Raw genomic sequence first — 23,868 nt, 5'->3', positions numbered from 1 at the left:
ACTTAAATGGGCCTGTTACCACCTGTGCATGTTTAATTATTCAAAGATACGTAAGATACGAAGATACTGAAATTATTCAGAGATGCTTCTTGGGACGACACAGATGCTAATGGCTTCATGCATTGGGGTTCCAGGGTGCTTTAGCATTCATAGAAGGCACTTCTATGTTAACTTATTTTTTGAATCAAATCCTGATATCATCTTCAGTGACTTAGAATTCCTTGGCACAGCGATGTAACCTTCGCCCTTCATCCCTGCTTAGATAACCATTTTCTGAAAAGTCTTTCCTGAACTTCTCCTTAGAGCTAAATCCTTTCTCCCTTCTGTTCCTGTAGCCTTGAACATATCCCAGTATAGCACTTGCCCCCTTGCTGCAGAAGGTTTGTGCGTCCATCTCCCCTGTGAAACCATGACTGTCTTGACATAGAGTGGGTGCTTAATATGTGTTCAGGGAATGGGTGTATGAGCCTCAGCTTCCTCTCTTATAAACTAGGAATGAACGACTTGCCTAAGGCTATCCAGCAAGTTAGGTACGCACTAGGGACTGATGTCAAATTCTTTTGTCCCCACCTCTGTACCCGAAGTATCTTGTATTTGGTGCTCAGTTGTAGGATTACATAGAATAGAGTATGGGTGTCGGAAGTGAGGGAAGCGTTTGATTTCATTAGCTAGATAGCATTGTTATCTCTTCCCTGCTATTAGCAGTTTTAAAACCCTGTTCTCTCTGTTTCTCTCCCTGCTAAGGTATATGGCTGGGGTTACAATGGCAATGGCCAGCTGGGGCTGGGAAATAATGGCAACCAGCTGACCCCTGTGAGAGTGGCGGCTTTGCAAAGCGTGTGCGTGAATCAGGTAAGTGTGGCAGACTCTGTCTTCCCTGCTCTTACTGGAACTTGGGAAATATCGGAGATTCACTCTTCAACACCTCTTTTCGGGAGATACCCTGTGCCTTTGGCATCCACGCTTAATGGGACATCTTCCCTAAATCTTCATGATCAGAAGAAAGACCATGGTGCTGGCACAGTAGCCTTGAGAAGTCAAAAAAAACTAATGGAAAAATCCAGTAGTGAAAAGGTTTAGGTTTTTCTGGTGCTTATTTAAGGTTCCAAAGAATGTCCTTCCTCACTCTATGAGGAATTGACATTCTGCTGGAGCTGGTGGTGGTTTTTAAGATGTTTTCCCTGCCCTTCCTGTTTGTGGTAACCATTTAAATTTACTTGCAGATCGTCTGTGGCTGCGCACATACTCTAGCGCTAACGGATAAGGGCTTGCTCTATGCCTGGGGAGCTAACGTGTACGGGCAGCTGGGAACTGGCAGTAAAAGTAACCTGCTAAGCCCAGCACAAGTCATGGTGGAGACAGAAAGGTAACATGCCGGTGGCGTGCCTTGTGATTGTGCATGTGCTGAGGGCCCGTGTGCTGGAGCCGTGGGGTTTGGCTCGGTGGCTCTTCTGTTGGTAACTGTTGACGTTTCCTCATTGCTCCAGCAATGCCATGCGGTGGGTTGGCTTAAACGATGGGAATTTACCAGCTCACGGTTTTGAGATTGGGAGAAGTCCAAAATCAAGGCATCATCAAGGCAATGCCTTCTTCCCAAAGACTGGTGTTCTGGGGCCGGCTCCCGGTGATCCTTGGTCCTGGGCTCCTCTGTGTCAACAGTGCACATGGCGGCCTCTCCTGGCCTCACCCCCCTCTCCTGGGTCCGTTCACTTTCAGCTTCTGGCTGCTCCCTCTGTGGCTTTCTCTCTCTCTCTCTCTGCCTGAATTTCATTCTGTTTGTAAAGGGTTCCAGGAATAGGATCCAGACCCATCCTGAGTGAGGTGGGCCACACCTTAGCTGAAGCAGCCTCATCAAAAGGTCCTATGTACAGTGGGTTCACACCCACAGGAATGGATGTTTAAGAACATGTTTTTCTGGGGCACACAGCCCCAAACCCCCACAATAACATTCTTGTTTTCAACAAAAGAGTTTCCATACCAGTCGGAATGAACGTGAAGTTGGTGTGATTGTTGTGCAGCTTTCCAAACTAACCAGCTGTGATTGATAGATGTGAATGCATCTTGGTGTAATTCCTATAAACCTGTTGCCCATTTAGTGGGAAGGTAAAATAGAGTCTATGCACATGTTGAAATTCAAAGTGTAGTAGTCTTTTCCTGTGAGCCAACTAAAACAACTTTGAAATAAATAAAATCTGCTCTTAAAAGAATGTTATCTATGTAAACATTGGCTTGATTTAATACATGTTACTGGAATAGATGTTTAACATTTGTTCAACAAAATTGTGGGGTCTGAACCACTAAGACTTGGAGTGTTGACTTCTGATTCCGGGACCCTGCTAGGAAGCATACTTTAGAAATGTAACCAGTTTAGTTTATGTCCATTAGGATTGGAGTGTTTGGAGTCGATGAGTATCTAGATTAGTGCTTTTCAGTTGGTTCAGCTGTTACGAACTCTGGTAGGAGATGAGGGAAAAGTTGCGTTTGTAAGGAAATGGTATATTGAAGGCATAGTATAGATATGTATTTTTAATTAGAGAAGCTGTGGGTTTCAGAACAATCATGTATAAAATACAGGATTCCCATACACCATCCTATTATTAAGACCTTGCATTGGGGTGGTATGTTCTTTACAACAGATGAAAGCACATTTTTATAATTGTACTGTTAAGTATAGTCCATGGTTTAACTTAGGGTTCACTGTTTATGAACCAACAGAATTGTCTGTGTACCTAGTGTAGTTGCATGGATTTTCAAAGATTTTTTATTCTGTTATCATATATACAACCTAAAACTTGCCCTTTTAATCCTGTTCACATTTCTATTTCAGTGCTGTGAATTACATTCCAGTGTCACCACCATCCATTACCAAAACCTTTCCATCATTCCAAATAGGAACCCTGCACATTTTGAGCCTTCACTTCCCATCCCCTATCCCCAGACTGTCCCCCAGTAACTTACATTCTAGATTCTGACTCAAGACATGGTATTTTTTGCTTTGGTCCAAGGCCCCAGAACTGTCTGGTCATTCTGTCAGGGTCCACTTTACTGGTTTACTTTGGTTTCTAGTCCTGTTTTCCTCAACACTATGTGTTATCTGTCCTAATGGAAAAAGGGGTTAAGGCGAGGAGTGGGGCTTTCGGGAGGGGAGACCTGCAGCGGTCCGGCCCTTCTCCTTAGCTCCGGGCAGTAGGACCTGGCCACTAACGTCCCTGCAACCTGGGCTGTCTTTTGAGCTGTTCTAAGCGTGGACATTTACATTACCTTGTGTGCCGGTCTGTGGGTGTCTGTGGTAAAGAAATGATGTGCTTTTCTCCTAAAACTTCTCAGGGTGGTAGAGATCGCAGCTTGCCACTCTGCCCACACGTCTGCTGCCAAGACCCAGAGGGGACACGTGTACATGTGGGGCCAGTGTCAGGGCCAGTCGGTGACCCTGCCCCACCTCACCCGCTTCTCCTGCACCGACGACGTGTTCGCCTGCTTCGCCGCTCCCGCCGTCACCTGGCGCCTCCTCTCCGTGGGTGAGAAAGCTCAAGGCGACGTCTGCTGAGGAGGAACTAACTGTTTTTCCTGCGCATTGGCTGGTGGTGGGCTCTTAAGGTTCTAGAATGTTTAACACCTTTCCCCAAATTAGCTTTATGCAATGGATTTTATTCATGTATTATTAAATAATCCCATGGATTTAGTATTTTCTCTGTCTTAACTGTTTTGTTAATACTAAATTTATTGCATAATTCAATATAATACTGATCAAAAATGAACTTTAAAAAAGTAAAGAACCTGTGGTTTTTAAGGTGATGAGTTAACCCTGCCTTCTTTCTCTCTTTTCTTGTGGAAGGGCGAAATTCAGGTGGTCTTTGGTCATATCAGCTGTGCTTTTTCTGAATATTGTCTTAAGAGACCGTTATTGGTTGAAAATGTTATGGGTAGTCATTAACCAGGTCGTTTTCATCTCTCGTTTCCTTGTATTCCTTGTTCATTTTGCCATTTTGCCCTCATGTTTCTTCTACGTTGTTCCTGTTTATAAGCGGAAGGAGGGAGTGGGTCATGGTGCCCTGTGCTTGAAAACGAGTGCAGCCTGTGACACCCGAGGGCGTGGGCTGCTCGGCTGGTGCTGAGGGTCCGTCTCCTGATGCCTGTCGCGCTCAGCTGTGCTGCCTCGGAGGGCGTGTGGTGTCGTCAGTTGTGGCAGACGTTACTCACGTGGCTGTGCTTGTTACTTTATAGTCAGTAGTCTTCCCTTCTGCTGTAGTTGCTGTTGCCTTTGTTGTAATCTTAACAGTTTTAATGTTAAGTTTGGGATACCGTGGTTACTGGACATGTCTCCCAGATAACTCCCTTCCCATCCACGTACCAAGTGTCAGAAGTGATTTTTTTCCTCTTAGTTTATTATCTCAGCTGAGCATTAGGAAGAAAGTAATTTGATGAAATCTACCTCTAAGGAACAGTTCCTCTCTGGGTAGAGGTTCAGTACTTGTTGCCAGAAATATAGGGGGGGGAAGGGTTATTTCTCCCAGTATGACAGGAGGCAGAAGTTGAGGCACTGACGAGAAGCTGTTGTGGGGTGGCTGGGTAGCATTCTGGAGCCCTGGACTTCTCGCCCATCTTAGCCATTGTCTTTGTTTTATTCAGTGGTGATCCAGGTTTCAAGGTCAGGGATTGCCTTACTTCTGAGAGATTTTCTTCCTTCCTCCATAGTGCAGGGGCCTCTGGTTTGTGTGGGGCTGTCGGGAGGGTTGCGGATTGATGCTGATGAGACGACCCAGCTGCCTGACACACCGAGCACACTGACAGCATGCATTAGAAGACTGACCTTCAGGGTCAGCAGGAGCTGGGCAAATGGTGTTTCTTCGGGACTCCTATAAGAAAGCTGGTGGAAAGCCGATTTGCAAAGTTTCAGCCTAGTACATAGCTGTGGTCTCTTCCTAAAAACTGCCACGGCAACACCAGGTGACTGAGAGCCTCAAGGTGCCCCCTAGACTTGGAAGCTCGGTTCTTGCAGACAGTTGACACCTGTCTCCTGTGTCCATAGCAGCTTGGTTTCATGCTCCGTGAGCCGCCTTCTATTTCTTTCTTCCTTTCTTACATACAAAGCCCAAGAAAGTTTTTCAGGAGTTCAAACAAGTACCGTTTTGTTTCTTCATAATACTGCAGTCTACTTACCTTGTAATCATAATAGGGGTTCTCCTTCTCATCAGCTAATGTGGGCACATGTTTTTGTAGGACTGTCCCCTTTGTGCATGCATTGTAACTAAGTAAGTTCACTTTGTTTTTAGATGGTGTGTAAGGATTATTGTCTGTACATTGATTTTTAGGATTAAGAGGGACGTTTAGATTCTAGGTCCTTAGGAAAAAGGGTTTCTCTACTTGAGAGCAAGACTGCTTAGCAAGACCACTGAAGTCATGTTTGTTTCTTGGGACTGTGCCAACCCCTTGATTACCTCAAAGCAGAGCAGAGATGTTTTGAATTTCAATAATTCTTAGCCCTAGAAGCGAACCACTCAAGTGGTTCATCATGGATTACCTACAGCTTTTTATTTTTTTCAAACACTCATTTCCAGTTTTTAACTTAGTGTGTAGAACTGGCATTTGGCCTTTCCAAGTGCCTGTATTTTTTTTGGTAGTTTATAAACTCAGGATGTTTATTTTAATACCGTGAGATTGATTTGTCAAGTAAGGCATGAGCTTTCCTGGGGAAAAAAAACTAATGGAATTATCTGCCACGCTAATGATTATCTCCCCAGCGGGGAAGTTGTTTGAATCTTGAATATGTTTTCCCAGCTTTCTTTATTAATCGTGTATTTGTCATTGCCTGCAGAGCACGAAGACTTTTTAACAGTTGCAGAGTCGTTGAAGAAAGAATTCGATAGTCCAGAAACTGCCGATCTGAAATTTCTCATTGACGGGAAATTTATTCATGTCCATAAAGCTGTTTTAAAAATCAGGTATTTTTGCATAATCTCAGAGGCGTCTTTTTCTTTCTGCCATCTCTGATTCGTTGACATTCAACAAAATGAGGACAAAATAATATCCTTGGTAGTAGAGAGAAATGTCACAACTTAATATTTCGCAGCTAGTGTCGATCAGTTTTTTTAATACTAATAACTTTTCCACAGTTATTGTTAATGAGTATTGTGTATATGTTCCCTTTAGGAAAAGTATAGATGGGAGTATAAATATTAGTCTCTATTTTTTTTTTTTAAGTGATGTTTCTTGTGAATATGTATTTTCATTGACAAATTTGTTCCTGTGGTTAAAAAATAATACAAAAGTTTGTCAGAGAAAAGTGTTTATGTCCTCTTCTATGCATAATTAAAAAATTCATTTACTCCAAGCAGAAAACAATATAAAAAGAGCCTCTTAGGTTTTCTTAAAATACCTGACTATTCCAGTGCATGTGAGTGTTTTTTAAGCAGGTGTACATGCCAGGCTTAGGAGAGGAAGGAGGGCAGAGTGAAGCAAAGAAGCAAAGCTAGGGAGCTATGGCTGTTTTGAAGATGATCAGGAAAGAAGAAAAAATTGTCTTGAAAGTCAATAGAAGACTAATCATCTGAACTTAATTCATTAACATTTAAAACAATTTTAAGAATATCCTGGGTATATAAAACAAAAACAAATGCATTGTTTAAATGATTTTAATCTGTAGGTCCAAAGTTCTGAACACTCATTTCTGAACTTCATTGTTTAAGATGCATTTCTGTACTTCTTTAAAAAACAATAAAGGGACAGAAACTTGGACTAAATAGAGGCTGTCAAGTGGAAAACCCTAGAATTGCTGAAATGCTGGGTACTTGTAGACTCTGTGTATAATTCTTAGTATTTAATAGGTGATGTTCACCAGAAATGAAAGTTAGTGCATGTAAAAGGCATAAATAAAAACCCTTGCATGTGCAGTGTTGCCGACGAACAAATCACGGTCCTGGTGTGTGCAGGCCCAAGGGCAGTGGGTAAACATTTGTTTCCCTGATTTCATCCTCTTGACCAGGTAACTTGTTCTCGGTTTTAGGTGTGAGCACTTTCGATCCATGTTCCAGTCTTATTGGAATGAGGACATGAAGGAGGTGATTGAAATAGACCAGTTTCCGTACGCAGTGTATCGTGCCTTCCTCCAGTACCTCTACACAGACACAGCTGATCTGCCACCTGAAGATGCCATAGGTACCCCAGCCACCTCGGGGCCGGCCAAGCCCCATGGCCAGAACGTGCCGCCTCCTGCTCTTACGGCACTGTTGGCTTTTTCATGATTTTAAGACTTGAAGTAATATCTTTAAAAATAGTACTGTCCAATTGCCATGATTAATAATTGTGAACACAGTTTATGACTGTGGACTTTTTTCAATCTTTAGATACTGTAGTGTCTGTTGCTAATTAGGACTTAGCATATCATTTTTGTGGGAACACAGTTTATCCTGAACTTGGAAACAAGATGAGAGAGAGAGAGTGCTTTCTTATTTCTTTCTTTTGTGCTGTAGAAGAAATTGCATAAAGTAAGTAGCAGGGAGGTATGTTTTGGCGATAAATGAGAGAACTTATCTAATAAAATTAAGAATATTTCTCCCCAAGGAATTTCTGCTGACTTATCTATATAACTGTTCACCAAAATGAAATATGTATGTTTAAAAACTGGAAAATCATTGTATAAACTTGATGCTGTTTACTTTTAGGTCTTTTGGATTTGGCGACATCTTACTGTGAAAACAGACTGAAAAAACTTTGCCAGCACATCATCAAGCAAGGAATTACTGTGGAGAATGCCTTCTCATTATTCTCTGCCGCAATCAGATACGACGCAGAGGTAACTTAAAACAGCCAGCAGAAAAGCCAAACCACCCTTAGCTCACTGAGTGCTCATTTCCCCCTTTCTCTGGTATGAGACAGAGGAACCCGGCGAGGAGGCCACTTCTGTTCAGGCACTCAGTGAACTGACCTATCCTTAGAACGTAAACTCTGCCTTTGCTTCTTCATAGTCTCTGCTCACAGTTTCAAAATGGTCCTTCCTCTACTTCTGTTGTGAACTCAGATAAGAAACTGACTGACTGAGGTCTCAGCAGTGGTCCTGCAGGTTGGAAAACAAGTACCCAGTTGGACTAACAGACATATTTTAGTGTCAAGTATTTCTCAGTGTCAGCATCTATATTTTTTTCAAGACCTGCCAGGCTCTCTTCGTGACTCTACCTTGTGGCCACCAGGACGCTGTATGAATTATATCTGTGAGCGCTGTGACAGTCTATCATTGTCTAATTATAACTCACAATTACCCTGTGTTAAGAATTTGCTGTGGGCTCCCTTTTGTTTTTTGTTCTGTTTTGCCCTGGATTGAATTCTTAATCTGGGGTTTATGTCTCTCTGGCAGATCTATGAATGCAAGGGCTTTCAGAAGCCTGAAATTTTGTGTTTATGTTTTTAATACATTTTCTTGAGGTTAAGAACCACAGCATTAAACTGTAAGTACCTCACGAACAGGAACTTTACTTGTTCATCTGTGTGCCTTCTAGTGCTTGTCATGTATTAGGTACTTAATGATCAATGTTTGTTGAATGAAAGCAGTACCCTCTAAAGATTGCATCCAGTATATAATCAACGAGCAAGAGACTGGTATCGACCGGCTTTACACGTTCAAAGAGAATAAAAGGGGGAGAGGAATAGCCTTAGAGGTTCAAGATTTCCAGCTAAGGCATACACCTTAAGTGGCACAGTTGGTCTCTTCTTAGAGGTGTTTTGTCATCGCTAGGCAAATCTGACTTTATCAGATTCCTACAATTATCTGTTTCCCAAGCTGTGACTTGGGAAATGCAGCAGAGGAAAAACTTCATATTATCACACTTAGAGATTGAAATTGACCTTATGTCTTTTATTTTCAAAATGTATCCTGTTTTTATTTTGGAGATTTTCGTATGGGTATAAATATTTGATAAGGCCAGGCATAGCTGACTTGATCTGCAGCCGATGATAGGTGTAAGGATCGATCAAAGAAAATCATTCCTAGTGGAAAATAGAGGTGTGCGGTTTTTTTTTAACCACCCTTCCTGTGACATCATAAATGTCTTTATTAGAAATGCCGCTTCTGTAGCTTTCATTTCCACCCAGTGGTATAATTTCAAATTGGGTTGAAACCTTTTCTCTCCACGTGGTGATGGATTCCAGAACCTTTGCATCTGTCCCTGTCCCTGCTGCAGATGAGCGCCACCCTCCACTAGGGCCTTCCCGACAGCAGGCAGGACAGCCCAGGCAGATGTTTTGGCTCTAGTTGCTGAAAATTTCTTCCTCAACCTTCAGCTGAAATCTACACCAGAATATTTACAGAAAAGTCTGTGCCTTTTCTACCCCTGGCAGCCGATGCTCTGCCCTGCTAGCTTTCATTTTTCTCATATTAAGTATAAACAAATTAAAACCCTTCCTTTAGAGAGACAGCAGATGTGTTTGATTTCCATAGTCTGTCCCAGTGCAGGGAAGTAGTTGAATGAAACGAATGAATGGAAAGATTTGAGACATCTCACCATCAAGATGTGCTTATTTAGAGGCGGGGCAAGATGGCGGACTGGTGAGCTGTATGTTTTAGTTACTCCTCCAGGAAAGTAGGTAAAAAGCCAGGAACTGCGTGGACTGGACACCACAGAGCAATCTGTCTTTGGGCATACTTCATACAACACTCATGAAAACGTGGAACTGCTGAGATCAGCGAAATCTGTAAGTTTTTGCGGCCAGGGGACCCGCGCCCCTCCCTGCCAGGCTCAGTCCCGGGGGAGGAGGGGCTGTCAGCTCCGGGAAGGAGAAGGGAGAATTGCAGTGGTTGCTCTCATCGGAAACTCATTCTACTGATTCAAACTCCAACCATAGACAGACTGAGGCCAGACACCAGAGACTCTGAGAGCAGCCAACCCAGCAGAGAGGAGACAGGCATAGAAAAAAAACAACACGAAAAACTCCAAAATAAAAGCAGAGGATTTTTGGAGTTCTGGTGAACACAGAAAGGGGAAGGGCGGAGATCAGGCCTTGAGGCGCATATGCAAATCCCGAAGCAAGGCTGATCTCTCTGCCCTGGGCACTTTTCCTTAATGGCCCTGGTTGCTTTGTCTATTAGCATTTCAATAACCCATTAGATCTCTGAGGAGGGCCGTTTTTTTTTTTTTTTTGTTTTTTTTTTTAAATCCTTTTTGCTTTTTCTAAAACAATTACTCTAAGAAGCTCAATACAGAAAGCTTCAAAGAATTGAAATTTGGGCACGTCAAGTCAAGAGCAGAACTAAGAGAGCTCTGAGACAAAAGGCAATAATCCAGTGGCTGAGAAAATTCACTAAACAACACAACTTCCCAAGAAAAGGGGGGTGTCCGCTCACAGCCACCATCCTGGTGGACAGGAAACACTCCTGCCCATCGCCAGCCCCATAGCCCAGAGCTGCCCCAGACAACCCAGTGTGACGGAAGTGCTTCAAATAACAGGCACACACCACAAAACTGGGCGTGGACATTAGCCTTCCCTGCAACCTCAGCTGAATGTCCCAGAGCTGGGAAGGGGGAGCAGTGTGAATTAACAGAGCCCCATTCAGCCATCATTTGAGCAGACTGGGAGCCTCCCAACACAGCCCAGCAGCCCAGAACTGCCCTGGGGGGACGGCACTCACCTGTGACATAGCACAGTCATCCCTCAACAGAGGACCTGGGGTGCACAGCCTGGAAGAGGGGCCCACTTGCAAGTCTCAGGAGCCATACGCCAATACCAAAGACTTGTGGGTCAGTGGCAGAGACAAACTGTGGCAGGACTGAACTGAAGGATTAGACTATTGCAGTAGCTTTAAAACTCTAGGATCATCAGGGAGATTTGATTGTTAGGGCCACCCCCCCTCCCCGACTGCCCAGAAACACGCCCCACATACAGGGCAGGCAACACCAACTACACACGCAAGCTTGGGACACCAATTGGGCCCCACAAGACTCACTCCCCCACTCACCAAAAAGGCTAAGCAGGGGAGATCTGGCTTGTGGAGAACAGGTGGCTCGTGGACGCCACCTGCTGGTTAGTTAGAGAAAGTGTACTCCACGAAGCTGTAGCTCTGATAAATTAGAGATAAGGACTTCAACTGGTCTACAAACCCTAAAAGAACCCTATCAAGGTCAGCAAATGCCACGAGGCCAAAAACAACAGAAAATTATAAAGCATATGAAAAAACCAGACGATATGGATAACCCAAGCCCAAGCACCCAAATCAAAAGACACACCTAGAGCAGCTACTCAAAGAACTAAAGATGAACAATGAGACCCTAGTACGGGATATGAAGGAAATCAAGAAGACCCTAGAAGAGCATAAAGAAGACATTGCAAGACTAAATAAAAAAATGGATGATCTTATGGAAATTAAAGAAACTGTTGACCAAATTAAAAAGATTCTGGACACTCATAGTACAAGACTAGAGGAAGTTGAACAACGAATCAGTGACCTGGAAGATGACAGAATGGAAAATGAAAGCATAAAAGAAAGAATGGGGAAAAAAATTGAAAAACTCGAAATGGACCTCAGGGATATGATAGATAATATGAAACGTCCGAATATAAGACTCATTGGTGTCCCAGAAGGGGAAGAAAAGGGTAAAGGTCTAGGAAGAGTATTCAAAGAAATTGTTGGGGAAAACTTCCCAAATCTTCTAAACAACATAAATACACAAATCATAAATGCTCAGCGAACTCCAAATAGAATAAATCCAAATAAACCCACTCCGAGACATATACTGATCACACTGGCAAACATAGAAGAGAAGGAGCAAGTTCTGAAAGCAGCAAGAGAAAAGCAATTCACCACATACAAAGGAAACAGCATAAGACTAAGTAGTGACTACTCAGCAGCCACCATGGAGGCGAGAAGGCAGTGGCACGATATATTTAAAATTCTGAGTGAGAGGAATTTCCAGCCAAGAATACTTTATCCAGCAAAGCTCTCCTTCAAATTTGAGGGAGAGCTTAAATTTTTCACAGACAAAGAAATGCTGAGAGAATTTGCTAACAAGAGACCTGCCCTACTGGAGATACTAAAGGGAGCCCTACAGACAGAGAAACAAAGACAGGACAGAGAGACTTGGAGAAAGGTTCAGTACTAAAGAGATTCGGTATGGGTACAATAAAGGATATTAATAGAGAGAGGGAAAAATATGGCAAACATAATCCAAAGGATAAGATGGCCGATTCAAGAAATGCCTTCACGGTTTTAACGTTGAATGTAAATGGATTAAACTCCCCAATTAAAAGATATAGATTCGCAGAATGGATCAAAAAAAATGAACCATCAATATGTTGCATACAAGAGACTCATCTTAGACACAGGGACACAAAGAAACTGAAAGTGAAAGGATGGAAAAAAATATTTCATGCAAGCTACAGCCAAAAGAAAGCAGGTGTAGCAATATTAATCTCAGATAAAATAGACTTCAAATGCAGGGATGTTTTGAGAGACAAAGAAGGCCACTACATACTAATAAAAGGGGCAATTCAGCAAGAAGAAATAACAATCGTAAATGTCTATGCACCCAGTCAAGGTGCCACAAAATACATGAGAGAAACATTGGCAAAACTAAAGGAAGCAATTGATGTTTCCACAATAATTGTGGGAGACTTCAACACATCACTCTCTCCTATAGATAGATCAACCAGACAGAAGACCAATAAGGAAGTTGAAAACCTAAACAATCTGATAAATGAATTAGATTTAACAGACATCTACAGGACATTACATCCCAAATCAACAGGATACACATACTTTTCTAGTGCTCACGGAACTTTCTCCAGAATAGATCATATGCTGGGACATAAAACAAGCCTCAATAAATTTAAAAAGATTGAAATTATTCAAAGCACATTCTCTGACCACAATGGAATACAATTAGAAGTCAATAACCATCAGAGACTTAGAAAATTCACAAATACCTGGAGGTTAAACAACACACTCCTAAACAATCAGTGGGTTAAAGAAGAAATAGCAAGAGAAATTGCTAAATATATAGAGACGAATGAAAATGAGAACACAACATACCAAAACCTATGGGATGCAGCAAAAGCAGTGCTAAGGGGGAAATTTATAGCACTAAACGCATATATTAAAAAGGAAGAAAGAGCCAAAATCAAAGAACTAATGGATCAACTGAAGAAGCTAGAAAATGAACAGCAAACCAATCCTAAACCAAGTACAAGAAAAGAAATAACAAGGATTAAAGCAGAAATAAATGACATAGAGAACAAAAAAACAATAGAAAGGATAAATATCACCAAAAGTTGGTTCTTTGAGAAGATCAACAAGATTGACAAGCCCCTAGCTAGACTGACAAAATCAAAAAGAGAGAAGACCCATATCAACAAAATAATGAATGAAAAAGGTGACATAACTGCAGATCCTGAAGAAATTAAAAAAATTATAAGAGGATATTATGAACAACTGTATGGCAACAAACTGGATAATGTAGAAGAAATGGACAATTTCCTGGAAACATATGAACAACCTAGACTGACCAGAGAAGAAATAGAAGACCTCAACCAACCCATCACAAGCAAAGAGATCCAATCAGTCATCAAAAATCTTCCCACAAATAAATGCCCAGGGCCAGATGGCTTCACAGGGGAATTCTACCAAACTTTCCAGAAAGAACTGACACCAATCTTACTCAAACTCTTTCAAAACATTGAAAAAAATGGAACACTACCTAACTCATTTTATGAAGCTAACATCAATCTAATACCAAAACCAGGCAAAGATGCTACAAAAAGGAAAACTACCGGCCAATCTCCCTAATGAATATAGATGCAAAAATCCTCAACAAAATACTTGCAAATCGAATCCAAAGACACATTAAAAAAATCATACACCATGACCAAGTGGGGTTCATTCCAGGCATGCAAGGATGGTTCAACATAAGAAAAACAATCAATGTATTACAACACATTAAAAACTCGAAAGGGAAAAATCAATTGATCATCTCAATAGATGCTGAAAAAGCATTTGACAAAATCCAACATCCGTTTTTGATAAAAACACTTCAAAAGGTAGGAATTGAAGGAAACTTCCTCAACATGATAAAGAGCATATATGAAAAACCCACAGCCAGCATAGTACTCAATGGTGAGAGACTGAAAGCCTTCCCTCTAAGATCAGGAACAAGACAAGGATGCCCGCTGTCACCACTGTTATTCAACATTGTGCTGGAAGTGCTAGCCAGGGCAATCCGGCAAGACAAAGAAATAAAAGGCATCCAAATTGGAAAAGAAGAAGTAAAACTGTCATTGTTTGCAGATGATATGATCTTATATCTAGAAAACCCTGAGAAATCGACGATACACCTACTAGAGCTAATAAACAAATTTAGCAAAGTAGCGGGATACAAGATTAATGCACATAAGTCAGTAATGTTTCTATATGCTAGAAATGAACAAACTGAAGAGACACTCAAGAAAAAGATACCATTTTCAATAGCAACTAAAAAAATCAAGTACCTAGGAATAAACTTAACCAAAGATGTAAAAGACCTATACAAAGAAAACTACATAACTCTACTAAAAGAAATAGAAGGGGACCTTAAAAGATGGAAAAATATTCCATGTTCATGGATAGGAAGGCTAAATGTCATTAAGATGTCAATTCTACCCAAACTCATCTACAGATTCAATGCAATCCCAATCAAAATTCCAACAACCTACTTTGCAGACTTGGAAAAGCTAGTTATCAAATTTATTTGGAAAGGGAAGATGCCTCGAATTGCTAAAGACACTTTAAAAAAGAAAAACGAAGTGGGAGGACTTACACTCCCTGACTTTGAAGCTTATTATAAAGCCACAGTTGCCAAAACAGCATGGTACTGGCACAAAGATAGACATATAGATCAATGGAATCGAATTGAGAATTCAGAGATAGACCCTCAGATCTATGGCCGACTGATCTTTGATAAGGCCCCCAAAGTCACCGAACTGAGCCATAATGGTCTTTTCAACAAATGGGGCTGGGAGAGTTGGATATCCATACCCAAAAGAATGAAAGAGGACCCCTACCTCACCCCCTACACAAAAATTAACTCAAAATGGACCAAAGATCTCAATATAAAAGAAAGTACCATTAAACTCCTAGAAGATAATGTAGGAAAACATCTTCAAGACCTTGTATTAGGAGGCCACTTCCTAGACTTTACACCCAAAGCACAAGCAACAAAAGAGAAAATAGATAAATGGGAACTCCTCAAGCTTAGAAGTTTCTGCACCTCAAAGGAATTTCTCAAAAAGGTAAAGAGGCAGCCAACTCAATGGGAAAAAATTTTTGGAAACCATGTATCTGACAAAAGACTGATATCTTGCATATACAAAGAAATCCTACAACTCAATGACAATAGTACAGACAGCCCAATTATAAAATGGGCAAAAGATATGAAAAGACAGTTCTCTGAAGAGGAAATACAAATGGCCAAGAAACACATGAAAAAATGTTCAGCTTCACTAGCTATTAGAGAGATGCAAATTAAGACCACAATGAGATACCATCTAACACCGGTTAGAATGGCTGCCATTAAACAAACAGGAAACTACAAATGCTGGAGGGGATGTGGAGAAATTGGAACTCTTATTCATTGCTGGTGGGACTGTATAATGGTTCAGCCACTCTGGAAGTCAGTCTGGCAGTTCCTTAGAAAACTAGAGATAGAGCTACCATTCGATCCAGCGATTGCACTTCTCGGTATATACCCGGAAGATCGGAAAGCAGTGACACGAACAGATATCTGCACGCCAATGTTCATAGCAGCATTATTCACAATTGCCAAGAGATGGAAACAACCCAAATGTCCTTCAACAGATGAGTGGATAAATAAAATGTGGTATATACACACGATGGAATACTACGCGGCAGTAAGAAGGAACGATCTGGTGAAACATATGACAACATGGATGAACCTTGAAGACATAATGCTGAGCGAAATAAGCCAGGCACAAAAAGAGAAATATTATATGCTACCACTAATGTGAACTTTGAAAAATGTAAAACAAATGGTTTATAATGTAGAATGTAGGGGAACTAGCAGTAGAGAGCAATTAAGGAAGGGGGAACAATAATCCAAGAAGAACAGATAAGCTATTTAACGTTCTGGGGATGCCCAGAAATGACTATGGTCTGTTAATTTCTGATGGATGTAGTAGGAACAAGTTCACTGAAATGTTGCTATAGTATGTAACTTTCTTGGGGTAAAGTAGGAACATGTTGGAAGTTAAGCAGTTATCTTAGGTTAGTTGTCTTTTTCTTACTCCCTTGCTATGGTCTCTTTGAAATGTTCTTGTATTGTATGTTTGTTTTCTTTTTAACTTTTTTTTTCATACAGTTGATTTGAAAAAAGAAGGGAAAGTTAAAAAAAAAAAAAAAAAGAAAAAAAGAAAAAAGACAAACAAGGAAAAAAAAAAAAAAAGATGTAGTGCCCCCTTGAGGAGCCTGTGGAGAATGCAGGGGTATTCGCCTACCCCACCTCCATGGTTGCTAACATGACCACAGACATAGGGGACTGGTGGTTTGATGGGTTGAGCCCTCTACCATAAGTTTTACCCTTGGGAAGACGGTTGCTGCAAAGGAGAGGCTAGGCCTCCCTGTATTTGTGCCTAAGAGTCTCCTCCTGAATGCCTCTTTGTTGCTCAGATGTGGCCCTCTCTCTCTGGCTAAGCCAACTTGAAAGGTGAAATCACTGCCCTCCCCCCTACGTGGGATCAGACACCCAGGGAAGTGAATCTCCCTGGCAACGTGGAATATGACTCCCGGGGAGGAATGTAGACCCGGCATCGTGGGATGGAGAACATCTTCTTGACCAAAAGGGGGATGTGAAAGGAAATGAAATAAGCTTCAGTGGCAGAGAGATTCCAAAACGAGCCGAGAGATCACTCTGGTGGGCACTCTTACGCACACTTTAGACAACCTTTTTTAGGTTCTAAAGAATTGGGGTAGCTGGTGGTGGATACCTGAAACTATTAAACTACAACCCAGAACCCATGAATCTCGAAGACAGTTGTATAAAAATGTAGCTTATGAGGGGTGAAAGTGGGATTGGGAATGCCATAAGGACCAAACTCCACTTTGTCTAGTTTATGGATCGATGTGTAGAAAAGTAGGGGAAGCAAACAAACAGACAAAGGTACCCAGTGTTCTTTTTTACTTCAATTGCTTTTTTTCACTCTAATTATTATTCTTGTTATTTTTGTGTGTGTGCTAATGAAGGTGTCAGGGATTGATTTAGGTGATGAATGTACAACTATGTAATGGTACTGTAAACAATCGAAAGTACAATTTGTTTTGTATGACTGCGTGGTATGTGAATATATCTCAATAAAATGATGATAAAAAAAAAAAAAAAAAAAAGATGTGCTTATTTAAAAAACACTTAAAATTATTTCTAAATACCACAATACAACACATTCAATGTAGAAAAATTAGAAAAAAGAAGAAAAAAGAAAAATAATCACCTCCTTTCTTTCCAGATAACCATGTTCCTAGTTCGGTGTGGGGATATATTTTTTGGGTTTCACTAGGAGCTATAAAATTGACTAATGTACTTTTACATTTTATTTCCTCAGTGCTATAGTAAGTGTATAGTAAGTACATAAGTGAAGTATTTTGAGCACAAAAGTAAAACCCACTTACTGTTTCTGTTAGTTGATGGGAAGCTTCTATGAAGTCAGATAGTAAATTAACTTCAAAAAGTTATTTTCAGAAGCTCAGTTTTGGGATACTAGATGACTTTTCCTTCATTCTCTGCCTCCAAAAGCTAGGAAGATGGCGACCACCTGCTTCTCATATTTCCTCTCTTTTCTGTAAAAGTTATTGCAGTTCCTCCATATCCCCTTTGGACAAGATAATTTTGAAGCAGATTTACGCACATAAAAGTAGCAAAAATTTATTGACTCGTTAATTATTAGGATTTTAAAAAGTTAACTGTTGTGGAGCCCGTGCTTTATGAATACATTGTCCAACTTTCTACAAGTTTTATAAAGTAAAGGAAAGCTTGAAGAAGGAACATTTAAATATTCTTCCACTACAGACCTGAATAAATATTGACATCAAGGGAGGAAATGTGAATAAAAGCAGAAAGAGAATCCAGTATCACATTGTAAAAATTTTTGAAATGCTTCCATTTACACTGTTTCTATAGAATCATGAAATTTTTATCTTCTGTGTGTTTTTGAACATTGGGAGAAACAGCTGGGCAGTACTATTTGTTTAACTAAAGAAAAGAAATTTCCAGAAAATCTTATCTGCTGAGCAACCTTTTCCTTATGATTTTTCCTTTTGGAAAACTGCATTAAAGCAAGATGGCCAGCATTTTTTCTCCTTTCAGAGGGCCAGCTTATAAGTTTTCCATGATCAGTAGGCTATAAAAGATTTTTCATGTCATGAGAGGAGACACTTTGTTTTTCCCATATGGTAAGAAATTTAAGTAGATTTCTAAAAAAAAAAAAAAAAAAGCAAAAATCACTTTGATATGGGATATTTTCTATTTGGCATACCAAAAAGTGAGTTATAGCTTGTTCTGGTTTGCTAAAGCTGCCGTTTTACAAAAATACCAGGAACGGATTGGCTTTTATAAAAGGGATTTACTAGGTTATGAATTTAGTTTTAAGGTCATAAAAGTGTCCAAACTAAGGCAGCAACAAGAGGATACCTTCACTGAAGGAATGGCCAATGGCGTTGGGAACACCTCTTTCAGCTGGGAAGGCACGTGGCTGGCATCTGCTGGTCCTTTGCTCCCAGGTTGTGTTGCACTGAGCTTCTGATTCTAGTGGCTTTCTCTCTACGTGTGTGTGGGTCCTCTTGTAGCTTAGCATCTCCAAAAGTCTTTCTGTCTGCATTTCCAAGCGTCAGGGTCTGTGTTAGCTGCTAGCTTCTCCTGGGGGCAAATTCTGGATTATGTCTATTAGCTTCTCTCCAGTGTCTCTCTCAGCTTTTCTGAGCTCCTTCTCTTCCTGAGCTCTCTTAAAGGACTCCAGTAAACCAATCAAGACCCACCCTGAATGGGTGTCTCCATGGAAGTAATCTAATCAAAAGGTCTCGCCCCACAAGATTGGATTAAAAGATCGTGGCTCTTCTGGGTCTGTAACAGCTTCAATCCAGCATATAGTGGTATGGTCTCGGGGGTTTTGTTCTGTGATTGTTCTCATGACAGGTTTGGGCAGAGTTTGGTGTGTTTGCCATCTCTTACCATCTGCAGTGCATCTCAAGGGTGGCTTGTGATACAGCTTTCAGAGGGGCTTCCTCGTACCCTGGCCAGGCGGTCTTCTGTATTAAGTCTCAGCATTCACCTGTTTTAGCTCTGGAATTCTAGACTGGCTACCAACTCCAATAAAGGCTGCGTTAGCATTTTTTTAAATGTAGATATTAAGACCATCAATTCTCTATGTTATTGCTAAAGAAAGGAAAACAACTTGTTTTCAAAATATATATAGTGATTGGAATAATTTAAACATTGAAACATTTGGAATGAATTTATAACATTTCCAAATTAGCAACTTTTTACGTTGATCTTACTTGCTAATTACAATAAATCGCATATTTTATCTGCTTTGCCTCAGAACCATTTAATAGTAATTTTCACCACAGAATGCCATAAACGTGGAGTTTCATTCTACAGTATCAGGAAGACCATATCAGACCCTTGATTTCCTATCCTCTTACACCTTCCTAATTTATGGACCTTGAGAAGACTCTTGCGTTGGATTGTGAACTTTTTTCATCTATTGATCCTTCTCATCCTTCTTGGAAATGTTTTATTTAAAGTCCAGCAGCCTTGTTGTGGTTGACTTATTACTTGGATAAGAGCTGTATTTATTTCTAGGTAATTGAAGATCAGATCATTTGCAGGTTGAGGTGAACATGTCACATGGGGTCTTAGAGTATTAAAGAGTTACTTTGCCAGAAGAGTCCTTTACAGTTCGCATGTCAGAGGCAAACAGGCACTGGTTCATGTAAATCACAGCTTGCAAAGTTCAGTTTTTATCTCCCCAGATGCATCATCTGCTTCCTTCTCCATAGATCCACTTTAGCCAAGGCTTAGTTAGTTATTTTAAAAATCTAGATTTAGATTATTTTAAGTATTCATTGCACTTTTAATGTTTAAAACTGTTTTAAGTTTTTGCATACTGAGATATCCTATCAGTCAAACTGGAGGGAAAGGGAAGGCTGGTTTGATAGAATTCTTTTCATAAATATATGATAGTGAGTCATAATTTGAAGCACTGCTTATATACCTGTACTATGTAAAAAAGTTCTTAAAGTTTTTACTCTAGGTAATTGCTGCACAATTAGTAAGCTGAATAAACTCTTTCATGTGTACTGCAAAGATCTTGAATTCCAAATTTATAGACACAGAAGTGATAAGGTTTTATGATGCCAGAATTTAGTATATACTACCTTTCCTCTGAATTTGAAATTATATAACTAAAACTTCATTTTTAAAGATCCTTATCTGAAACATTATGTGGTTGGAAGAACTTTTCTTGTGCTCCTGAACAGCTAAGAAGGATCTTATCCATCTTCCTAAGTTATGTCTGGATAAACTAGTTTTTTATTTCTGATAAGAAAATAAGATAAAAATCTAACTTTTATCCCCCTGCAGAATATAATAGAGTCCTAAGAGCTATGAACTAATCATTGGGTTATAGCACCAGGAGCAGTGCTTTGTCTTTAACAGTGATCCGAGAGGGAATGTTTTCTGGCATTTCACATTTCAGTTTATTATACACAACACAAGAGTGTTCAGCAGTACGCTTGGCCCACTCCTGGGCAAAGAGACTCGTACCTGAAAATATCGTACTAAAATCTTGGATCTAGAGACAGCGCTACTGTATAATGTTAGGTGTGATTTCTCTCTCAGCGGTTACAAGACGGGGTGAGTTTCCTGAGTTAATCCCAGGGCATCTTCCAACCAGGACGGAAGGGCCCTGGGAATAAGGAACGCTGGCTTGCAGAGTCCTGCACTGAGAGATTAGGAGGGGAGGGTCTCTGTGCTTGTGTCGGCCCTTCCCTGCTCTGCCTAAACTTCTCCTTTCGTGGTGGCAGGAAACTTGAAGCCGAGACCCTGCAGTTCAAATCTTGTTGAGTTCCCGTCTGGGTAACCAAGCTGTTTGTGATAAGAGCTTGTGATTTGCTTTTCTATCTTTAGTCTTTGTATATATTCCAGGCACTTAATTGATTTTTATGAATAATGTGTTCCAACATTTGAAGGAACAAACAGTATTATGGTCAAATTTTGCTGGAGATGAAAGAATGCATTACCATGGAAAGAAATAGATTTTTTAATTGTTTTGGTTTACTACTTGTGCATGTTATTTCTCGATGCTGATAGTTGGAACTTCCATTTGTCTGATTGAAAAGCCCAGTCTGTGTGAATATACTTCCACGGGGTTGATTATCTGAGGAATTAATGTGGTGGAAGTTACGGTTTCTTATACCATGTGGCTTTGACAATTGAAGGCATTTTTATCTAGAAGAACATGGAAATGGTCGTCAGAATTTTTTTTTTAATGTATTGCTTCAAGTTAACCACATCTCATCACTTCATCTTCATTACTTTTCTTGGTCTTAAAGCCTTCTGTTCTTTAAACTAAATAACCCACATCTTAATTCTTTTCTCTAAATTGCTTGAATGTGGCAGAAAGTGTGACGTGGACTGAAGTGCTTTCTGCTTTCTTAACCGGGGCTTGGAGTGTGACTAGGCTATGCGATAACCAGGGAGATGGCGTCCCCCTGTAAATGACTGTGTGTGTGTTTTGCAGTCAGTTGTGAGTCAGAGGAACCCCTGCTTCTCCTGTGTGGGGAGCAAATAGTCTGTGTTCTTCTGCCACCTCCACGCCTGTTTGTCTAGCTGGGGGTTTTCAGACCCTCACACGTGTCTTGTAGAGGAGGGGTGAGGGGTTTGGAAGAGAAGTCGTGATTCAACCAAAGTGAATTTAAAAAGGCCTCTCCTTGTTTTTATTTTTGTCCTGTGTGTCCAGGATTTAGAAGAATTCTGCTTTAAGTTTTGCATCAATCATTTGACAGATGTCACCCAGACTGCGGCGTTTTGGCAAATGGACGGCCCTCTGCTGAAGGAATTCATTGCTAAAGCCAGTAGATGTGGAGCCTTTAAGAACTGAAGCCCAAGGCTGTGAGTTTTGTGCCCTGGGCCCTGGTGGTGATGTGTCTGGTCGTGCTCTCTCCGAGGTCTAATTCTGCAGGTTAAAAAAAAGAAGAAGAAGAAATCAGGTTGCTTTGCCACCCGAGATGCAGTTCTTCATGTAGGAACCTGTGAAGGATGTCCAGCTTTTCCTGTACCCGCTTACACACCTCGCTTCCAGATATGTGTATTTTAAATGTGACTTTACTTATGTTTGGGCTGGAACCTTGTAAAAGGCTGAAAGTGTTTTTTTTTGTTTGTTTGGCTTTTTGTTTGTTTGTTTTGGTTGGAGGAACTTCTGAGCTTTGGAGAGGGGGTATTGGAAGCCACTCTCCTGGGTCTCATCTCATCAACCCTTTTGTGATATTTTCTGGATTTTGAGATAAACATCGAGGCCCCAACATGAATGAGGAGATGCTGACCCAGGGGCTTATGGATGGACTGCGTCAGCTGCTAGTGCAAAATGCCACCCTGAAGGCAGAGCCAAGCTGGAGGCTCTCGTTGATGCGCTTGCACCTATGTGACTTTTTTTTAAATTTCATGACATATCAAAGTACTATTTAATGTAACATGAGTTAAACCTATTGTAAGGATACTTAATGTAAAGATAAATTCCTGGGTTAGCAAAGATTTCTCCTAAGATTTGAGCATACATAACAAGTAGTCATTTAGAACTATCTGCGAAAAGTTGATAATGAAAGAAACTTTGTTTGGATAAAGGGGGGCATTTTTTACAATAAAGTCTCCACCCCTTCCCCAATGGTGTTTTTTTTTTTTAAATTCAATTTTATTGAGATATATTCACATACCATGCAGTCATACAAAGCGTACGTTCAGTTGTTCACAGTACCATTATATAGCTGTGTGTTCATCACCAAAATTAATTTTTGAACATTTTCATTACCACACACACACAAATAATAAAAAATTAAATTGAAAAAGAACAATTAAAGTAAAAAAGGACACTGGTGCCTCTATAAATGCTGACTCATGAGAGGAAAAAATGACATATTCAGTATACACTTGCCTTCCTTAATTTCAGCTCCTAAATCATCAGATCTGCTATACATGAGTTGAAGAAGTGGTTCTTAAAACCAACTTTGTTACAGGATTTGGTGGAATTTGCTTTATATATTTTATCTAAGCCAAATACCATCACAGATTTGCTTATTTGAAACCTCACCAACTTTCATTTTTAATTGACTTAGGTGGAATATTTAGAATACGTTAACTTTGAAAAAGCATCAAAAGTATGGTTTGCCTGGAAAGATTCAATTTAAAGAAATGGCTGCTCTGTGATTTTTGGTCAGGTTATGAAATGTGACTTGGGGATTGAATAGTTTTCAGCTTGGAGTTTTATCTTGTGTGTCCCATTGAGCTTGCTTTAGGAACAGTTTTGTTTTCATTTTCGTCCATGAGCCCTTTGCTCTTTGTGTGAGTTCTCTAAGTGATCTTTGTTTCTTGCTAGGAAGGCCCCTGTCTAAATTTGCAGCCTAAATCCATTTTCACAGCCAAGTTAACAAGGGTGTAGGAGACACTGCAGCTACTGCTTTTTAGCAATGATTTTAAATGCGGGGGAGCAGGACTGAGACCCCCAACATAAGAATTCATTCATAGGCAAAATGAGCACAACCCGCTAGTCCCAGCCTCTCTTTTCACTTATGTTGCACATGATTGAAGCCCAGTGAGTTATTAGGTTAGTTAGTTCTGCAACATGACAGACGTT

The 23,868-nt window shown here is 40.5% G+C and overlaps 1 protein-coding gene across 5 annotated transcripts in view; it reads left to right on the top strand.

Annotated features, from left to right (window-relative positions):
• Positions 1-22,902, top strand: part of RCBTB1 (RCC1 and BTB domain containing protein 1) — a 61,470-nt gene extending 38,568 nt beyond the window's left edge. For 4 of the 5 annotated variants that reach the window (XM_037800024.1, XM_037800023.1, XM_037800025.1 and 1 more), the window contains 7 exons: positions 745-852; positions 1,224-1,366; positions 3,328-3,518; positions 5,816-5,942; positions 7,004-7,155; positions 7,662-7,792; positions 21,982-22,902. In XM_037800024.1, coding sequence (XP_037655952.1) covers positions 745-852; positions 1,224-1,366; positions 3,328-3,518; positions 5,816-5,942; positions 7,004-7,155; positions 7,662-7,792; positions 21,982-22,122 — 993 coding nt within the window. In that variant the 3' untranslated portion in view covers positions 22,123-22,902. Of the gene's footprint in view, positions 1-744; positions 853-1,223; positions 1,367-3,327; positions 3,598-5,815; positions 5,943-7,003; positions 7,156-7,661; positions 7,793-21,981 lie in introns of those variants that run through there. The other variant, XR_005211091.1, reaches the window with a different exon arrangement.
• The last annotated feature ends 966 nt before the right edge of the window (positions 22,903-23,868 follow it).

Source organism: Choloepus didactylus, chromosome 12 (assembly GCF_015220235.1).
Source record: "Choloepus didactylus isolate mChoDid1 chromosome 12, mChoDid1.pri, whole genome shotgun sequence".
Lineage (NCBI taxonomy): Eukaryota > Metazoa > Chordata > Mammalia > Pilosa > Megalonychidae > Choloepus > Choloepus didactylus.
This window is presented reverse-complemented; position numbering and strand designations above follow the sequence as displayed.